Consider the following 19,600-nt stretch of genomic DNA (forward strand, 5'->3'; position numbering starts at 1 on the left):
GTCCAACCAGTCTTTGATATTTTTCCCAACAAGGCAACTCAGATATTATTTCTATGTAAATTAATTATATCCAAGATTTGTCTTATTGTCAACAAATCCCATAAATCAAACCCAACAGTAAATAGATTTTATACAAGTATACAAATGATACCGTAATAAAATATAATTCTTAATTCACTATTTAAAAAAACCCAAAATGGTATATTAGGAAATTGAAGATGCAAGAAAGTCAGCAAGTAAAATAATTAGGTTATCTTTTATTTTTGTCTATTTGTACATTACGCACATAATGCACACGCCCCTCATGTGAAACGAATCAGATTTATTTTGATAGTCAGCCAAATGTGGGTCCACTAAATTTCCGCGTTTTTATAAGTGTCATTGAAAATTTAGGGCAAAGGCTTCAAAACAAAATCACCGCCACCCCATTGTGAGCATGTCTTACAACTTCTTCGCAGCGGCCACAGTGAGGACATTTCCATTCCGCCCCTGAACCAATAGCATCGAGGCAAGTTTAAAGCCGTTGATGGCACGCGGTTGCTCCTCACTTCCTGGTTGAAGATGGCGGATGAGAATGAGACAGCACCGATGCCGGAGAAAGAAGATGTAGAGGACCATGGACACTGCAGCGACTGTGAAAATGAAGAGCACCACTTTGAAGATGGGTAAGAAGACAAGCCTAGCAGCATGGCGGTGTAAAATATGTCACGTTGCTGTAAACATAAGCAAAGCTAATTCAAGCTAAAGCCTCGGCGAGCAGTCCAGTTGGGGTAGACAGCCATCGGTGGCAGTAGTCCCGCCCACTGGCTTTTACTCTATTGGGTAGAAAAGAAATTAGCCGGCCAGTTCTCTTACATGATTGGGCGATGGTGCGTTCCGTTTCTCATGTGGGCGGGCTGTGCCTCGCTCTCCTTCAGCTCAGATAGCAAGGCGTAGTATGGGGGTAGAAAACCCAAACTGCGTTTGGTGCCAGACATGTTATATTGCACGTTATCAGGTGTCACTTGCACAATGTTTGCAACAAGTTTAATCATTTAGATATGTTAGTCGCACGCCGTTGTTCACTGCCTGTACCTGATGCAATTCATGGTAACCCCATCTGATATTTAGCGAGTTAGCTTGCATGCTAACATAGCTGTCAAACCTCTATTGTCTGTAAGCTGATTTCCCTGCAGATAGTTGTCGAATCAAAAGTGAAACAAGCAAAACCTCCACGTTGTTCCACATGCAGCTTTGTAATAATACAAGTCTGGGCTCCTGATCCCCCATTTAATCACAGAAATATGAAAGATCCTTGACCAACATAGCTCTGACTAGCTCTAACTCAAAACAAGATTTATGGAAATCCTGCATTGCCTGGCATTGACTTCTGTTAATGTTTACCAAGCGGTGACACATGAAAGGAGCCTAAGCTTGCTAGTATTAAGGCGTGTCCTGCTCAAGACAAGTGCTTCCTCAGTATTTGGCAGCAGTGGAGAGAAAGTGCTGCTGTAAGGCAGTGATTTCCAACATTTTGATGGCTTGTGACCTCTTCTAAGAAATCAGTGCCTACTTGTGACCCCTCACCACAAGATAGGGCTTTAAACCTAAGGATTTTGAGGGGTGGTGACAGTCCAGTATTTTACAAGTTAAAGAAAGCACAAATTTGATGAAAGTATAAACATAATTTTGTTTAATAGATATGCACATGCACAATACACAACCCCCTACTGCTGGAAGAGTAAAGTGTTAACCCCTAATCATTTATTGAAGTGATGCATATATGAGGTTTACATCCCTTTTCGAGCAACACATGTAAATCCCCAGCACCCGATACATGCACACACAGAACAAAGAGAGGTTCTGGCTGTTAGCGGCCATACTCTGTTTAAATGGAAGCCTGTGGAACAAACTATTGAATGTTTTGTTGTCTATTGTCCTGGTCACTCACTGACCTCTTGTACATACATGCATTCACACACACGTGTGGATACTACTTCCAGAGATCATGTGATTCACCATCTGTGCTGGTGTTACAAATACAGGCCAGTTCTTTGCCTCTCTCCTCTCTGGGACACTAATGAGATTATCCTCTGTAAGTATGCGGTCCCTGTCAGGACAGAAAATGGGATAGCTGGGTGGGGGTGTGTGTGGCTTCTTAGCTTTTAAATGATTGACAATGGGGATTTATGACACAAAGGCTGTGGAAGGAGGTTACAGGATTACCTGTGTATTTCTACTTTGCATCTCCGGTATTGACTCAAACAGCTGAAAAGGGAGATAAAGAGGACACATCTGATATGTTTCTAGAGCTCTACTTTACATATGTTCCGTCAGCTTCTTGTGCCTTTGTGTTGTGCTTCTTTCTTGCTTGTTGAGCAACACCTGAGTTTGTTCAGGTAAACAAACAACTTTGTTTGCTTGTCACCTAAACAGTTCAGACGAGCCTTTTCCAAAGCGACAGTGCTTTTGTTTCACCACTGAAAAATGAAATGCTGTGTGTTGTTAACATTTTTAGGAAGCTTTTATCCACATTTATATGAAACAATTAGTTGATAGACAGAAAATGAATCAGTTACTTTGATAAGTGACTTTTAAGGTATGTTTTAAAGCAGAAATATCCACTATTTTTCCGTCTTCAGCTTCTCCCCTGGTTTTTATATTATGCTGCAGGCATATCCCAGGTAGAGATTTAAAATAATCCATTTTGACCGGGACAGAAATTTCCTCTGGGATGGTAGACTAAAATACGGATGCCTTCTATTTCTGTGCTGTTTCAGTGACAGGGGTCTGGGAGACGACACTGGTGCCAAGAAGAAGAAAAAGAAGCAGAAAAAGAAGAAGAAATCTGGTGCCACAGAAGCAGCTCAGGACCCTCTTGCCAAGGCATGAATTTATTCACTTTTAAAGTAACACTTGTTAGTTTATACGGTTGGATCAACCTGAAATTATAAAATGTTTATGTACCAGTTTGGAGTCACAGTTGTACCCGGTGGTGCAGAAGGATGTAAACACCTAGAAATCCTGTTCTAGTTTCTTAGATAGTCGTAAATCCAATTAATTATGGATGTCTTCACTTAGTTCAATTATCCACTGGCATATGGCCGTGTGTTCTAGTGATCATAGATGGCAGAGTTGGTTGTAAATACACTGTTAAGCATTGCAGCATGTAGAGATTTGTACACTGTTGCATCACAATGCAGCTTCCTGCTCATTCGACCCTGCATGATTATATCCAGGTCATTAAATATCATATCTCACTCAGCCCATTCAACTAACGTTAAAACTCTTTTGGATAGAAGATAATTTATTTGAACAGAGTTGATTTCTGTCTAAATATTAAACTTTCCACACAGGTGAATTCATTGCCAGCTGATAAGCTCCAGGAGATCCAAAAGGCCATTGAACTGTTCTCTGTAGGCCAAGGTCCTGCCAAAACCATGGAGGAGGCCACCCGGAGGAGCTACCAGTTCTGGGACACACAACCTGTGCCCAAGCTCGGTACGACATTCTTCAGGGCTTTCAGCTGCTCTTTAAAAACTTGAATCAAGTGGACGTCCTGTATCATGACTTTTATTTCGCGTCATGTGAGAAACGGTTTTGTTTTTCTTTAGGGGAGACTGTGACATCGCACGGCTCCATTGAACCTGACAAAGACCACATTCGGGAGGAGCCGTACAGCCTCCCACAGGGCTTCAGCTGGGACACCCTCGACTTGGGGAACTCTGCTGTGGTAAGCGAGAGGATAAACACATGCTGAGAGCAGCAATGCACATGAGAAAATCACCTTTTAGTAACAGCTTCTAGGACTCTCAGTGATCTTTTCTTCTTTTTGATAAAAAGCTAGTTGATATTTAAGTGCCAATCTGAACATCCTTATATTAGCCTACTAGCTGTTCTCTCGTCAGTTGTGTGATTGCTGCTGATGATGATGATGCACGTACATTTTGCAGAGTGCAGATGATCTTTACAAACTTGATTTAAAGTGAAACCAAACACCTGAAAGGATATCTTCTATTTGCAAGTTGAACTTTGAATGTTGAATTTTGCATCATCTGAATGACTGTCATGGATGTTTAGAGTTCATGCAGACCATGACCAAGTATATTTCACACATTTATAATAGGCACATATGCACATTGTCACATGTAGACTATAGAAGATGTTGTGTGTTCTAAAAGTTTCTCCTGTCCTTTTTTCTATGAATCCAGCTGAAGGAGCTGTACACTCTCCTCAATGAGAATTATGTAGAAGATGACGACAACATGTTCAGATTTGACTACTCCCCCGAGTTCCTGCTCTGGTAATTCTCTTCTGAACTCATTCTTCCAATGTAACACCTGACGAGGGTGTTACATTTTAATGCTAGATAATAGATTGTATATCTAGAGAGTAAATACTGTCTTTTATAAGACACTAATATGTAGCATTTACTGACTGACTGATCTCCTTCTCAGGGCCCTGAGGCCCCCTGGCTGGTTGCCCCAGTGGCATTGTGGGGTGAGGGTCAACTCCAATCAAAAGCTTGTTGGCTTCATCAGTGCCATTCCTGCCTCCATCTGTATCTACGACATGTAAGTGAACGCAACACCCTGCTTAGTAATGATTTAGTGTCTAACTCACTTCTACATTACATACAGTCAGTTGCCATTGCATTTGGCACACACTGAACGCAATCTGGTGCAACTGTTCTGCCATCAAGTCTACTTTTTTGATGCCAGTAATAAGTTTGTGTTGAAACTGTCATAGACGTTTAATGAAGACGTTGAGAAACAACTCTCAGTATAATGTAATCCAGTGTAACAGCACCTTTAGCTACGATATGAACAGTAAATGTATAGTAAGAAGTAAACAATATTACCCTCATAAAGGTTGATGTTATCGCAAGGCTGTTGCATTGAATTGTAATTGAATTAATTAAGAAGTGCAACATGCATTAGGTAAGAAAATCTCTTAACAGTATTTATAACGATTATTCCTTTAAGTACTCTTTTGGTTGCAGAGTTGCTCACCTGATGAACTGTCCCCTTTGACATTTAGAGAAAAGCAAATGGTTGAGATCAACTTCCTCTGCGTCCACAAGAAGCTCCGCTCCAAACGAGTCGCTCCGGTTCTGATCAGAGAAATCACCAGACGGGTCAACCTGCAGGGTATCTTTCAGGCTGTTTACACTGCTGGAGTGGTGCTGCCCAAACCTGTGGGCACATGCAGGTGGGTCTGACAGAAACTGTGCACCAACGCTTCTCTTCTTCTTTTACTGCTTAACTTATAAACTTGATTTTTCCAAAGGTACTGGCATCGCTCTTTGAACCCACGCAAGCTAATCGAGGTGAAGTTCTCCCACCTGAGCAGGAACATGACTATGCAGCGCACCATGAAGTTGTACCGTCTGCCCGAGGTCAGTGAAAGTCTCACATTTGACAAACATAAATGTTAGACAACACGGCTCTGCAACGCCTTTATTCTTCTCTTTTAGGCTCCTAAGACTCAAGGTCTGCGGGTAATGACTAAGAAGGACGTGCCGGTGGTGCACCGCCTCCTCCGTGAGTACCTGAGCCAGTTTCACCTGGCGCCTGCCATGAACCAGGAAGAGGTAGAACACTGGCTGCTGCCCCGGGAGAACATTATCGACACTTACCTGGTGGAGGTAAGAAAACTTTGGACAGGCTTTTTACCTCAGACTTTATTTTTGTAAAACAGTCTTAAAGCTAAATTTATGTTCTCTTGACAGAACGATGGAAAAGTGACTGACTTCCTGAGTTTCTACACACTGCCCTCTACCATTATGAACCACCCTGTGCACCGCAGTCTAAAAGCAGCCTACTCCTTCTACAACGTGCACACCACCACCCCACTGCTCGACCTCATGTCCGATGCCCTCATCCTGGCCAAATCGGTTCGTGTTCCTCTGTAAATCCATGTTTGTATTCTCTAAAATAGTCTCTCCCGGGGAACTCGTGTGTTTATTTTTTCTTCTCATCCTTCAATACAGAAAGGGTTTGATGTCTTCAATGCACTGGATCTAATGGAAAACAAGACTTTCTTGGAGAAGCTTAAGTTCGGCATCGGTGATGGAAATCTACAGTATTATCTGTACAATTGGAAGTGTCCCAGCATGGGCTCAGAAAAGGTATGTTTTATGGGATTACTCTTTACACGACCTAGTGGTGACCTGACCTGTGCAGGTCTGCTGGGAGTTTATGCTGCGTTCCATTTATCTTGGAAGTTGCTCCAGTTTTTGTTAATTTTGGCAGCTATTTTATATTAAGTCTTAAGCCCTTTTTACACTGCGGTTACGCCTCAGCGCCGTAAAGAAGCTCCGCCATCATGCAGCCTTTGCCATTTTACAAATTTATTCTTTGGATTTACACTTATTTTTGAAGTTGTATCTGTAGTCATCCATCTTTTCTTTGTTTGTTCAGCCATAGTAGATTACTGTTTACACGCAACAGTCGCAGAAAAGCAGCCGCTTAGCTCCGCCTACCCTCTCTGACAGACCAACCCCTGCTGGGTGATGGAACCACTCCGTTAACAGACATTTATTTAAATGGAAGTCTTCGAGATTATTAAGGAATTAAAGTTATCACTTTTAGTATTACCTCTTGCTTGCTCTAGGCGCTGTCGCTGGGATAAGTAGCAGACAAATTGAGCGTTATTGCGACAGAACTGAAATGTGTCTCAGGAGGCAGTTCAGTCCTATTTGTAGAGAGCAATCAGCCCTGTAGCCATCACTGTCACTACTGCTCGCTGCAGCAGCTAGTAAGCTCATTATATCATAATGGGAAAGTGTCCAACTAAGCCAAAACGTGAATGAATTAATCATTTTTCACTAGTTAAGCCTTCCAACTATTTTTAATTAATAATAAAATCAAGAATTATTGATTTATGCTGCTGGAAAAACTGAAAAAAAAAGTGATTTGAATAAATAATTCTATGCCCTTTCATCCCTGCTGGTTTTTCAAAATACTTTCATCCTTTGACCATGAAAGCGGTTTTAATTTGTAATCAAATTTTTTATCTAATCTGTATTGAAAGGGTTTTAAAATGTCTTAGATTAACTGCAATAAACCCTGGAGCCTCAAAGTAACTCCTGTCCTAATGTGTTCTTTTTCAGGTCGGGCTGGTTCTGCAGTGACATCCCTTTACGCCATAAACAACAAGTCACAAGTGTCACCAGGCCAGGAGACCGCACCATCACTCTGACCACCTGACGAGATGGACTGATGACTTCCTGCTTCAGGAGAGGAAAAAAAACCCCACCGCCCATTTTTACTTTTTGACCTTCTGAACTTTGACCTGCACTACCGCTGCCAGGCGGGGAGGCTGGGAGAGTCATCCCGCTCTCCCTCCTCCTTCGATCACAGGGACCTTAAGCCATTGTAGTTATCATCCCAAACAACTGTATTTCATCTGAGAGCTGTTTTGATTGTACCAAACACACATACACACAAGGAACGGTTTGCACAGATTACTGTATACCAAACACTCATGGTTGGCGTACCTACAAAACGTACGAAACATGTAAATAATATCAAACATAAGTGCGGATTCTGCCCTAACACATCGAACTAAAACCTACTGTTTTATTTTATTGCTAAATGTTGGAAGTGCTTTTTGCAATTAAAAAAAAAAAACTGTCATCCTTCAGTTTTAGAGATAAAAACATCAAAATGATCAAAAAATATTTTAAAGAAATAAAGGCTTAAGAAGGTGAGGTAATAAATACCAAAAGTGGACACCAGATAAGGGCTTCTGTTTAGATTTCTCTTGTCACGTTTGACCCAGTGTCTTTTGTTATTTTACACATCAAACCCTCGTTTCTGTCGGTCATTATGGAGTTGTTTCAGCACTGCTTGAAGAAGACGTTCATGCCAGAGTCGTGCGTTTTGTCTTCTGATCTGTATTAACTTTCATGATGCTCCTCCACAGCTTACTGCACTAACAGAAGAAGCCCCGAAACACTGACTTAAACCATGGAGATACAAAAACATTTTTTTTTTTTTTTTGGACGGGTCGGACTGCCGCACAGAGGTTGAAGGTTTTCTGCCAGGCGTTTGGTCAACACATTTATCAGCAGGGATCAGATTTGTCATGACACCTCTTGAGCTGCAGCTTTAATGTCCAACCTGAGGGGTGCTCAGACTGTGATATGTATGCAAAGACTTAGGTTGAAATTTAATTGCCTTAGGTACTTTTAAAGAACTTTTCAGCTCGTTGTGCAGATTTTTTGCATGAAGGGGTCACACAGGAAGTCTTAATAGGAATTAAAATAGGACACCAACGAGTAAAGCTGAAAGTTCTGGAAACTTGTTTACATGCACATATCATATATTGTGTTCTTTGCTGTTCAAAGGCATGATAGTGGATAGCTTTGGTCACGCTCGCATAAACATCACTAATTGTATGCCTTTATAAGCTTTATTTAGGAAGTGACAACAAACACAATAGTATTATCTACATAATATAAAGTATGAGCATTGCAGCTGGCGTTACACCTCGATAAAGCATTTTTAACTACAATCATGAAGGCGGCATCAGTGAGAATACAGGATGGATTTTGAAACTGGGCCCATGAACAGCTGGACTTCCAATACTTATTGCAGGGTGGGTGATGATGACTAGAAGAAATCCCCTTGAAGTGTTACTTATGTGAAATGTTGGTTCTGTTCGCACACAGATGTAAAAGAATATTGGGTTTCATGGTGTTCTGGTGCAGGAAAAGACTTTAAAGATGTCGATGATTTTCTTTTTCTTTTTTTTTTTTGAGCAAAAAAATAAAATCTAGAAGTTGCTGTGAGGATTTTGCATGTTTTCTGTCAAGGCAGGATTTTCATCTTTATGTCTGCACAGGGTAGCCATAATGCTGAATTTAATCAAATCAATATGGCAAAAAGAAATTAGCGTATCATATTTGATACATGAGTTTCTGAGACCTCTACATTATCAGTGTGATTTTTTTTTCCGTAAAAACCTAATGTATACAATCGGAAACGTGCAGCGCCCGGATAATCCACCAGGGGTCACTAACTCACTCACCAGAAGGCCTTCACTTGAGACATCCAAAATGGCAGCTGTCGATCAGTGACCCACAAGTTTTTTTCAGGAATATTTTGGCTAATTTTGAAAAAGTTAAGGTAAGAAAAACTTTCAAATTGTTACCAAAACTTCAATAGGAATATTTACTGGATTGATGCAAAGTAAAACTAATTAATAAAATCGTGTTGAAAATGTGTGTATCAAAAAAGATACAGCAGGTATATAAGGTAATTTATTTGCAAATCTGTCAGTCGTGATTGTATTGCATTTCATACATCATGCATTCAATAAAGCAAAATACAGTCTTTTTATTATTTAACTAAACTAATTAAATATTTAAATGACATAATTAGGTATATTTAGAGTAAAAATTGAGATATTTATAACATATATTGTATTTTTATATCACAACCTGCTGTATCATGATGATTTTTCATTCATGATTGACTAGTTGAATGTTTCCATTGCTCCACTGTAAATAATTGCCTTTTGCTCATTGATTTCCACAAAAAAATTAACAATTTAGAGAAGAAATATACAATACATTTGTATTTCTTTGTGTGCATTTTTAGATGGCAAAAGAATTCAGTGTTGAAGATGTCCTGGGGATGATTATGGATGGCAATTCAAGTGATTTGGAGCAATTAGGGTAAGATGATGAGGAGGAGGAGGAGGAATGGACTCCTACTGCAATGTGTACTGAGGAAAACTCAGATAGTAGTGACGAGGAAGACTTACAAGATGAAAGTGTGGACTTTATTAATTACTAAATTAATTAAATAATAATGATAATAATAAAATTACTTGAGCAAAATATTGAAGGAAACTCAAAGTTTAATGGGTTAAAATTTTGTCTTTATATGTTCTTTGTTTAAAAAATAAAAAAAACAGCAATAAATTGCACAAAAATGCCTGATGTATCAAATATGATACAAATTAAAACTCATATATGTAAATTGCTATTTAATTTTTTTTTAATTATTTGTCAGAAGGTCCAATAAACACACAAGAATTAGAATTTTCTGGCAATTATTTGATGATTCAGGCTTTACAGGGTTTTAAGGACAACTTGCTGTCTTTTTTATAGAGGTTTATATCAGGTTTTATGGTCGGGAATGCTATGGAAAAAGCTGGTAAGTGGACATTGAGCTCAGGTTTTTCTTAGTACAACCACTGAACCCACATTTAAGAACAATTAGTTATCTAATGACTGTTTTCCAATGTCAATGGGCATGTCAGATCTTTAGTTTTTGGTTGAACTAATTTATTTAACATGTTTTTATTTTTGAAGACTTGGTATTTAACCTGCAAGTTTTGCGAAAGCTACTACTACAGTCAAGGTGTTTTGAGGGATAGGCACGTGGCGGATATCTTTTCAGCTTCGATAACTTCTGACAACTTTAACCAGAAGCATGGTTACACAACAAAACAGATATTGCTGGTTCCCTGCATGGATACCATTACTTCATTTAACAACAACAATAATGAAAAAACTTGATCTCTACACGACACTCTACTCTACCTGACATGTCAGTGCACTAATTAAAATAGATAAATAATTTTATAAACTACAGATTTACCATATCTAAAATATAAAAAATATACATACTATTAAAATATAGTTAATATGCCTTTGTTTTTAAAAGGTTTTAAGATTTAATTCCGAAGGTTTCACGAATAAAATTCGTAATACTCTTCACAAAAATAACCGAGGTCAAGCGGACCTTTTGTTGTAATTATGTAACACAGTAAGGTCGTTTCGAAGGATGGGTCTCCCACTTTACTTGACGTTGATTGGTCTGACGCCTGACGAGTATCGGAACCCGTCTCTTATTGGCCAGAATTATCAACTGTCCGTTAAGGTGGTACTTAGGCGACTCTCACACGGAAGTGACTGCACAGTGAACGACAGCCTGCTGCATCCAGCTGGTCGATATCCTGCCATAATGTGGCTTACTGTGGGGATAATTTGCGTCGCTTTGGTCATATTTATATGTAAATATGTCTTCGGCGGCTCCGGGCCCAATCCCTTTGAGACGGACACTCGTGAACCTTTAAAAAAGATGGTTCACAACAGGAAAGAAAAAAATAAAGTTCTCAAGCAAGGTGAGTTGAACTATCAACGACATGAAATGTGTTGTTTATCTTTATTTTTAGTTACCTTAAGTTCATGGAAATAAAAGTGTTTGTTGTTTTATCCACTTTATGGAGAGTTTTCGGTTAGAAAAAGCAGATAAAGGAACATTTTCTCTGTTTACATAAGTGGTGCAGTCAGCGCTGTGAGGGCCGAGTGTCACTAAAGGATGTGGGATAAACACTGTACAGTAATGTTGTGTACAACTTTGATATCTTGCTACAGGCTTAGTGGTCGCCAAGGACATCGATATTAGTCTAAAAACAAATTGTTTGATATGTTTTCCTTTTCAAAGTAACAATGGCAGAACATTATCTCAGTTTTACTTCAAAATAAACTTGTGTTATGCAACGAAATGTTGTAAATATAAAAGTTTCTTTTTTCCCATCATCTCAAAGGCGAGGGTTTCTTGCTTTTCTCTTTTTACTGCTGTAAAAATGGCATATTTCAATAGTTTTTTACATTTATCTGATAAGGTAAAATACATAGATTGATGAGTCAAAACAATTATTGCAAGATTGACCCATAATAAATATAGTAATAGTGAATTGCAGACCTACCTGATACCGGACCCCAACTTATGTTACAGTTCATTCAAATCATGGTCAGGTTAGTTTGTAACATGAAGCATGGACAACTGAAATGTACCTTTTGTAATTGAAACTGCAGGGGGTCAAAAATGTTCAAAATCCGATTTGATTTATTGGTATGCGTGCTTTTATTTGGATGCTTTGTTGCATTTTTTCTTTAGGTTTCCTGGCCAGTAAAGTACCTCAAGACTTGGATGCCGTCATCATCGGCAGTGGGATCGGAGGGCTCGGGCTGGCAGTGCTGTTGGCCAAAGTTGGAAAGAAAGTCCTCGTCCTGGAACAGCATGATCGGGCTGGAGGCTGCTGCCACACGTTCACTGAGAAGGGCTTTGAGTTTGACGTTGGTACGAATGAAAGCCTTTGTGTCTTTTAATGAATATGCAAAAAAACATACAAATCTTGGTCACATAAAACCCTGCAGTGTCCACATGTTGTCTCCCTTCCTCCCACAGGAATCCACTACATCGGAGACCTCCTGGAACACAAGCCTTTCCGCTGCATGCTGGACAGCATGACTAACGGTCAGCTGCAGTGGGAGCCTCTGGAGAATCCGTTTGACCAAGTCGTGCTCGGACCCCTGGAAAACCGCCGCAACTACCCGATCTACAGCGGCAGGACCCGCTTTCCTGAGGAGCTGAAGAAGTGTTTCCCTGGAGAGGAGAAGGCCATCGACGAGTACATGAGGCTAGTTAAGGTGGGATGTTGCTGCATTACAGATCATGATCAGGGGGTTTAAAGAGACATTGACTTTATGCAGCTTTAATATGGAACATTTGCATTCATGGTTTAAAGTAGAATAATTCATCCCTGATCATTTAGCCACTTATTTAATTCTTCTACTTTATTTAAATGAGACAAATTTCTATATGCCTTTTCTCCCAGTGAACTGTGTGTTTACAAACTGCACTTTAGCACAGTGAGGCCTCTTTATCCAGATTTCTGTTGCGGCTGTCACTGATATTCCTGTAACGCTCAAGGGTTGGTACATCAAAGGTCAGATCAATTTGGCAAGGCAACTTTTCAGATGAGATGTTACATAATTTCGTCCAGACCGGGTTACAACAGCAGCGTTTTGCTTTGACACGCAGATAAAGTGTCACTTTCTTTATCAGTTCAGTGACTGAGGACTTGTGTTTTCAGATAGTGCATCCCATTCTTGTGCACGTGAAGGAATACCTGGAGGAATAATCTTGGCTTTTGGCACTTGGAGTGAAGGTTGAACTGATTAGATTTCCATGGTCAAAGGTCAAAGTTGCTGTGACCAAATTTACATCCCTTTATCAGCAACTCTTTGAGGGAATTTTATCACATCTGATTTTTTAAAAATCTTTTTATTCATCCCAAAAAAACAGAACCTACTTGCACTCACAGTCGTCAGTGTATCGCAGCCATCAACTGTGTGCTCTGTGTTTTATCTGCAGAAAGTCGGCCGGGGCATTTGGCTCCTCGCTTTGCTGAAGCTCTGCCCCGTCCCCCTGGCTAAGTTCCTGGTCTACACCGGCCTGGCCAGACGTCTGTCCTTCTTCTTTGAAATGTCTTCCCGCAGCCTGACTGAAGTGGTCAACGGACTGACGGAGAACAAGGACCTCAGGGCCGTTTTCGCCTACATCTTCGGCACCTACGGTAGGCTGAACAGCAGTTCTTCTTCTGCTGTGATTCATAAATTTCTACAGCACTTTTCTTAAACTTTTTTCTTTCCTCCTCTGATCTGCAGGTAACATGCCAAAAGACGCCAGTTTCTCCATGCACAGCTTGCTGGTCACTCACTACCTGAACGGCGCCTGGTACCCGAAAGGCGGAGCCACTGAAATTGCGTACCACATGATCCCCATCATTGAGAAGGCCGGTGGAGCTGTTCTAGTGCGCGCCCCCGTCAACCGCATCCTTTTCAACAGCGCCAACGAAGCTTACGGTGGGTGTGATGTCCTCCGTTTTTCTATAGAGAGAAGAGGAGAGGAGGAGGGTCACTGTTTGTTTTTATGGTTTCAGGTGTGAGCGTCATGAAAGGTCAGGAGGAAGTTCACATCCGTGCCCCGATGGTCATCTCTAACGCCGGCATCTTCAACACCTACCAGAAGCTGCTTCCCAAAGAGCTGCAGGCCATGCCAGGTAAGGGATTATTATCAAATCAAATATGGGGTTACGTTCTCTGCTTCCATTTTTCCTACAAATGTCAAGAAAGGCTGCCAAATTGCATAGAATCTCTGAACAGACCCTTGGAGAGAGACTCTGATCTTCTCTAGGTTAAGATATTGCATAATCTCTTTGATCCAATGGGAATGTGTAGGGGGGAGAGGGTCTTTCCACCTGAACAGTTTAAGTCGCCTGGCCAACAAGGTGCAAAAGGCCAACATGTTGCACTTAATATTACTGAGACACACACACTGCGGTGTAACGCCAAATAAGGCAATAAAAGGGGATGGATTCAACGGCTCTTCTAGTACTTTCGAGAAAGTCTTGAAAATAGACTGCCAGAAATTATATAGTCTCGGACATGTCCAGAACATATGTAATAGACTTGCAGGAGCTCGCTTGCATCTATCACATGTAGGGTCCAGCTCCGGTTTAATTCGAGACAACCTAACCTTGGACCAGTGAAGTACTATCTTGAATTGTACAACAGCATGCCGTTGACAAATGGACGATGAGTGAATCCTTATAGGCAGATCATTTTCTGCCAGATTACCTCTGGGATCTCCTCATTTAAATCCTCTTCCCATTTGTTTTTGAGATGATCTAGAGTTGTCAGATTACGTAGATTGAGAAGGTTATATATCCTACCTATAACCTGCCTTAAATCTGTCCTGAACTTAAAAATAGAATCTAAGAGAGATGTGGGATATGAAGTGAAACAATCGGAGTGTTAGGCTTTAAAGTTCCGCAATTGTAGATTTCTATAAAAATGAGACCTGGGGATACTGAATTTGTTTACCAGTTGCTCAAAGGATGCAAAATTATTATCTACATAGAGGTCCTGTAGTGATGAGATACCACTCTTAAGCCAGATACCAAAGGCTCCATCTAATATTGAAGGGGTGAACATGTGGTTTTTAACTACCGGAGCAGAGAGAGAGATTGTGGAGAGCAAATGACCTCCTAAACTGAATCCAGATTCTTAGCGACTGTGCAACGATGGGGTTAGTGGTATAATAAGAAATGGGTTTTGCCAGTGGGAGTTCAGAGCACAGTAGAGCTGGTAAGGAGGTGAGCCTACAGGATGTATTCTACAGGGTTAGCCATTTAGGGGTATCGGGGTTGCCCATGTCACTCATCCAGTACGTCAATACCCTGATGTTGGCTGCCCAATGGTAATATAAAACATTTGGGAGTGCCATACCACCCTGGAGACGAGGCCTCTGCAGTATGCCTTTCCGTATACGTGGTTTTTTTTTTGTTCCAGATAAAGGCTGATATAAGTTTATCTATGGAGCTAAAGAAGAATATTTTGTCAAATTTCTTTAATAGGCCTAGTATTCTAGGGAGGCTTGACAGGGGATCCGTCAGGTACAACAGCAAATCATCAGCGTAAAGAGATAGTTTATTCCTTTTAATATGAATATCCTGTCGAATAGCTAGTGCTAACGGCTCAATAGCAACAGCGAACAGGAGCGGAGACATCGGACATCCTTGTCTATTACCTCTTTGCAGGTTAAAGGAAGCAGAAAGGTTATTGTTGGTACGCACCCCAGCCATCGGGGAGGAATAGAGAATTTTAATCCAGGATAAAAATTTTGGGCCAAAACCGAATTTTTGAGGAGTGTAAAAAAAGGTAATCCCACTCCACCCGATCAAAAGCTTTCTCAGCATCAAGTGATAGCAAAATCTCTGGTGCGTCGGATGGAGAGGGACTATAAAGAATATTTAAAAGGCGCCTAATATTGAAGAATGAATAACGGTTCTTCATGAAGCCAGTTTGATCTGCTGAAATGATTGAAGGGAGGGATATCTCAAGACGTCGGGCTGAGAGCTTTGCAAGAAGCTTTACATCTGTGTTCAAGAGAGAGATTGGGCGATATGAGATACACTGAAGGGGATTTTTGTCTTTCTTTAAGATAAGCAAGATGGTCGCCTCATGCATAGTTGGGGGGAGAGAGTTTGAGGAGAACGATTCCTTGAAAACAGAGAGCAAAAGAGGGGAAAGTGTTTCTGAGAATGTTTGGAAGGATAGCCATCAGGCCCTGGAGATTTACTGCTTTGCATACTCCTGATTGCCTCTACGACCTCTTCAAGAGAGATATCATCCTCTAGCTCAGCTGCCAGCTCCGGACCTACTCAGGGGATGTCAAGATTATGGAAAAACACATCCAAAGTGGATCCATGCTAAAATTTTCCCAGCCTTCCCTCATGTTCATTAGAACCATGTCTAGACTTAAAAATAAGATTTTCTGCTTGGTGCGTCGAGAGGAGATCAAACTCCATTTAAATTTCAGACGTTGCTCATAACAACTCTAGATTCATAATATTCTGAAATTAACTAAATCTGTATGTGGTGCCACTTCAGTGGCAAATTGCGAAGTGGGCCCTGCTCTCGGGCTCGGCGCAGTACATCAACACAATCCTGGTAGTAGTGAAGTTTGGCAACAATAACCCGAGGCTTTCCATTAGACTTTCTCGGTGCGAGGCCTTTGTGCGAGCGATCAACCAGGATTTCTTTCTCCGGATGCAAAACTTCCTTCAGTAGTTTAGAAACTGAAGCAGTGGAGCTTGAACCGGGTTCCTCTGCAACACCCACGATACGTACATTGCGCCTCCGCATCCTCCCTTCCATATCCTCACTCTTCTCCCTCAAATTCGCCATCTCCATTTTACTGTCGCCTGTAGCGCGGTTACCTCATCCGACCATGTTGACAGGCATTCTTTCATGTCGCCGATAGCGGCCCTCATATTATCCAATTCAGAGCGAATAGCCGCTGTGTTGTTTACAATTTCAGACTTGACTTCTTTCAACTCACTTTTAAGAAAGTTAAAGTCTTTAGCTCTGACCTGATAACAACAGAGATGTCCGCTCTCAGTGAGGAGAGAATGTCCGCTTTCAAGTCCGCGGTGTCGCTGACTCCTGTTGCGGGGCAGGTGGTTGATCTTGTGTCTTGGATGCATCGGACCTCGTGCTCGAGGAACCGTCGTATTTATATTTACGGAGCTTGGTCGCCATTGAAGTAACGTGCGCAGTTCAAACTTAGTCCGGTGTATCTCGTATGTGTTAGAAAGTGATATTCACATAAAATTTGCAGAAAGTGCACAGTGAAATAATAATTTTGGAAAAGCTAGGCAGGAGCATGGCTCAACACGTCCTACTCCATTGCTGGTTCACTAGCGCCCCCCCCAAGATGACAACTTTAAATAGCTTTTTTTGACCAACCAATATCCCCACACCGAAAGAAAGCAGTCACTAACTTGCTTATAAAATTTAAAAAAGGTATAAAATGAGTCCTTTTGTTGCTTTACATCTGTGAACAGTTGGTAAAGTGACTCTGTCCGATGTGTCTCTCAGCTATCCAGAATCAGCTGAGTATGATGAAGAACGGCGAAGGTGGGCTGAGCATTTTCCTGGGTCTGAACGGAACCAAGGAGGAGCTGGGCCTGAAGGCAGACAACTACTGGATCTTTAAAGAGAACAACTTTGACGAACTGTACGTTGTCTCGCATCACAAGAATGTATCTTCATTTATAAATGCAGAATGTAAATTCACCAGGAGTTTTCTTTCACAGGGTGGAAGAATATTTGAATGGCAAGAGGGAAGAATCTGCTAAAAACGTCCCCCTCCTGTTCGTCGCGTCGCCCTCTGCTAAAGATTCAACCTGGGAGGAGAGATCACCTGGTACACAAGCTTATTAGCATGTGAAGCTATGTTAATGCACGAGTCACAACAATCATCTTTATTTTAACACAAAAACTCTGTTTTTTTCTTCACATCAGGGAAGTCCACCTTGAGCCTGGTCAGTTTTGCCAACTACGCGTGGTTTGAGGAGTGGAAGGACGGAAAGGTGACCAACAGAGCGGAGGACTACAAGGAGCTGAAACAGGCTTTCATTGACTCTATTCTGGAGATGGTTATGGAAAACTTCCCCAAGATCACAAGAGACAAGGTAACGTTGTCTGCTGCCTCCTCACTGCTCACGGCTGTTCTTTGTAGTTTGAGGTATCCCGCTCTTTTTTTAAAGGGATTTTCCCCCTAGTTTTAAAGGGATATACAATTTGTGTTGATGGTAAATGTAGTCACTTAATGCAATAAATTCAGAACAGGCTGCTTTAATTGACTGGGTAGCTGAGTTCTCCTGATTGCAGTTGTGTGATGACAGTGCCTACATGTGCAAGGATGCATTGCGAGCAGCTGCAGCTAAGGGCTGCTTTGCTGCACTTTTACAATCATACACATAAAAATACTGCTGTATATCCATGTTTGCTTCAACACTATAAAATCTTCCCTCTCATTTTCTGCACTCATAAGTAAGGATGTCAGTTTTGCCGCTTGTTTGCAATACAAGTAAAAGCAGAGACCAGAAATACCATTGTTCATACTCCTGTTTTTTTGACATGTGTTTGTTTAGATCGAGTACGTTGACGCCGGCACCCCCATCACAAACACCCACTACATCGGAGCTCCCAAAGGTGAAATCTACGGAGCGGATCACGGCATCGCCCGATTCAGCCCTGAACTCAACGCCACAGTGAGACCTCAGACTCCCCTGAAGAACCTCTATCTGACAGGTTTGTCCATCTGTGCAGCTTAATACCATCCAGACATCACCTTTCATTCCTGACAGGACTTCAACAGTACGATCTTATGTGTTGCATTTTCTGTTGCAGGTCAGGACGTGTTCTTGTGCGGCTTTGCAGGAGCTCTCGCCGGAGCACTCACCTGCGGCTCGGTCATTCTCAGCCGCAACCTGCACCTGGATGCCATCGGTTTGGCAAAGAAAATGAAATTCCTAAATGCCAAATTGAAAGACGAGTAACTACCCGACAACATTGAGCAGAGTGACCGCTATATACTGTAATTAATCAGTAATGAAGCTTGCATCAAATCCATAAATAACCCTGTGTGCAAAGACTCCCTGATTTCACTAACACATAAGTTATTGCTGCTCAAACAAAGCGGAAAGGGGATTTTTCCGCAACAACTCAAAGCACTTAACTGTAACTACACTTTAAAAATATGCAACCCTACAATAATGCTTGTTTGAATACTACGGTTTTGATAAATTGTTAGTAATGTAAGACGTGGAATGTTATATGTCAAAGTGAGAAGCTGTTGAGCTTCAGCAGTACACCTGCACAGATCAAAGCGAACATTACGCTAACTGTGGATGCAGATGCCTTTCTAAACCGCTGATTACGTTAAGGTTCATATGCAGCTTGTTGTGTTGTATTTTATTCTAAAATGCCTTTGGACTAAAGTGCCCGTGGTCTGTTTGGTTTGCAGTTTGTAACAAGTTTACAGAGGTTTCTCCCTTTTAATATTAAAGGGTACAAACAATGACCTGGTTGCAGTTTGTTTTTTGGTGTACCATGGGTAGTTTCTTGTTCATATTTTGTCCTAATACCTGAATGTCACATCTACGATACTACCACGGTGTGTTAGAGAATGTTGTTTGTAGAAACCATTATCATGTACAATGTTTATTCCTTATATATCCTGTCTTAATATAATTAAAAAGACTTGCTTTGCCACTATAGCTACTAAGATAAACAAAATGTGTAAACTGGCGTTTAATTGCAAAGTTCAGCTACAATTTTGTTGAAATTAAATCCTGTCTGCTCTTTGATCTGCTAAAAGTCTTAAAACAACCGACTGTCCTCTTCCCAAACGCTACTTTTATGTTTATTTGTTTATTGATTTTGTTTTTGTTTGCCGAACTC

The 19,600-nt window shown here is 41.0% G+C and overlaps 2 protein-coding genes across 2 annotated transcripts; both read left to right on the forward strand.

The window, feature by feature from the left end:
* Nucleotides 1-528: 528 nt before the first annotated feature.
* Nucleotides 529-8,776, forward strand: nmt1a (N-myristoyltransferase 1a). The gene is made up of 12 exons (XM_069676243.1): nt 529-665; nt 2,760-2,865; nt 3,336-3,480; nt 3,594-3,712; nt 4,191-4,282; nt 4,437-4,553; nt 5,020-5,190; nt 5,269-5,377; nt 5,456-5,626; nt 5,711-5,875; nt 5,972-6,109; nt 7,094-8,776. Exons 1-12 carry the CDS (start codon nt 562-564, stop codon nt 7,112-7,114), a joined length of 1,458 nt encoding a protein of 485 aa, XP_069532344.1. The 5' UTR covers nt 529-561; the 3' UTR covers nt 7,115-8,776.
* Nucleotides 8,777-10,924: 2,148 nt separating this feature from the next.
* On the forward strand, nt 10,925-19,449 carry retsat.2 (retinol saturase, tandem duplicate 2). Its single transcript, XM_069675812.1, has 11 exons — nt 10,925-11,121; nt 11,901-12,083; nt 12,192-12,433; nt 13,161-13,362; nt 13,454-13,651; nt 13,729-13,848; nt 17,231-17,369; nt 17,449-17,558; nt 17,657-17,826; nt 18,289-18,448; nt 18,548-19,449. The coding sequence occupies exons 1-11, from the start codon at nt 10,962-10,964 to the stop codon at nt 18,694-18,696; spliced, it is 1,833 nt and encodes a 610-aa protein (XP_069531913.1). The 5' UTR covers nt 10,925-10,961; the 3' UTR covers nt 18,697-19,449.
* Nucleotides 19,450-19,600: the final 151 nt, after the last annotated feature.

This window comes from Semicossyphus pulcher, unplaced genomic scaffold (assembly GCF_022749685.1).
Source record: "Semicossyphus pulcher isolate SPU_LCO1_2020_fin unplaced genomic scaffold, fSemPul1.0.p SCAF_25, whole genome shotgun sequence".
Taxonomy (NCBI): Eukaryota; Metazoa; Chordata; class Actinopteri; order Labriformes; family Labridae; genus Semicossyphus; species Semicossyphus pulcher.

What these genes read in the sequence shown, in the direction of transcription:
- nmt1a (XM_069676243.1), top strand. Translation starts at nt 562, where the DNA reads ATGGCGGATGAGAATGAGACAGCACCGATGCCGGAGAAAGAAGATGTA. An exon ending in GAGCACCACTTTGAAGATGG is followed by an intron (nt 666 to 2,759) that starts GTAAGAAGACAA and finishes GTGCTGTTTCAG; the next exon opens with TGACAGGGGTCTGGGAGACG. An exon ending in CTCAGGACCCTCTTGCCAAG is followed by an intron (nt 2,866 to 3,335) that starts GCATGAATTTAT and finishes CTTTCCACACAG; the next exon opens with GTGAATTCATTGCCAGCTGA.
- retsat.2 (XM_069675812.1), top strand. Translation starts at nt 10,962, where the DNA reads ATGTGGCTTACTGTGGGGATAATTTGCGTCGCTTTGGTCATATTTATA. An exon ending in AGTACATGAGGCTAGTTAAG is followed by an intron (nt 12,434 to 13,160) that starts GTGGGATGTTGC and finishes TTTTATCTGCAG; the next exon opens with AAAGTCGGCCGGGGCATTTG. An exon ending in GAGAACAACTTTGACGAACT is followed by an intron (nt 17,370 to 17,448) that starts GTACGTTGTCTC and finishes TTTCTTTCACAG; the next exon opens with GGTGGAAGAATATTTGAATG.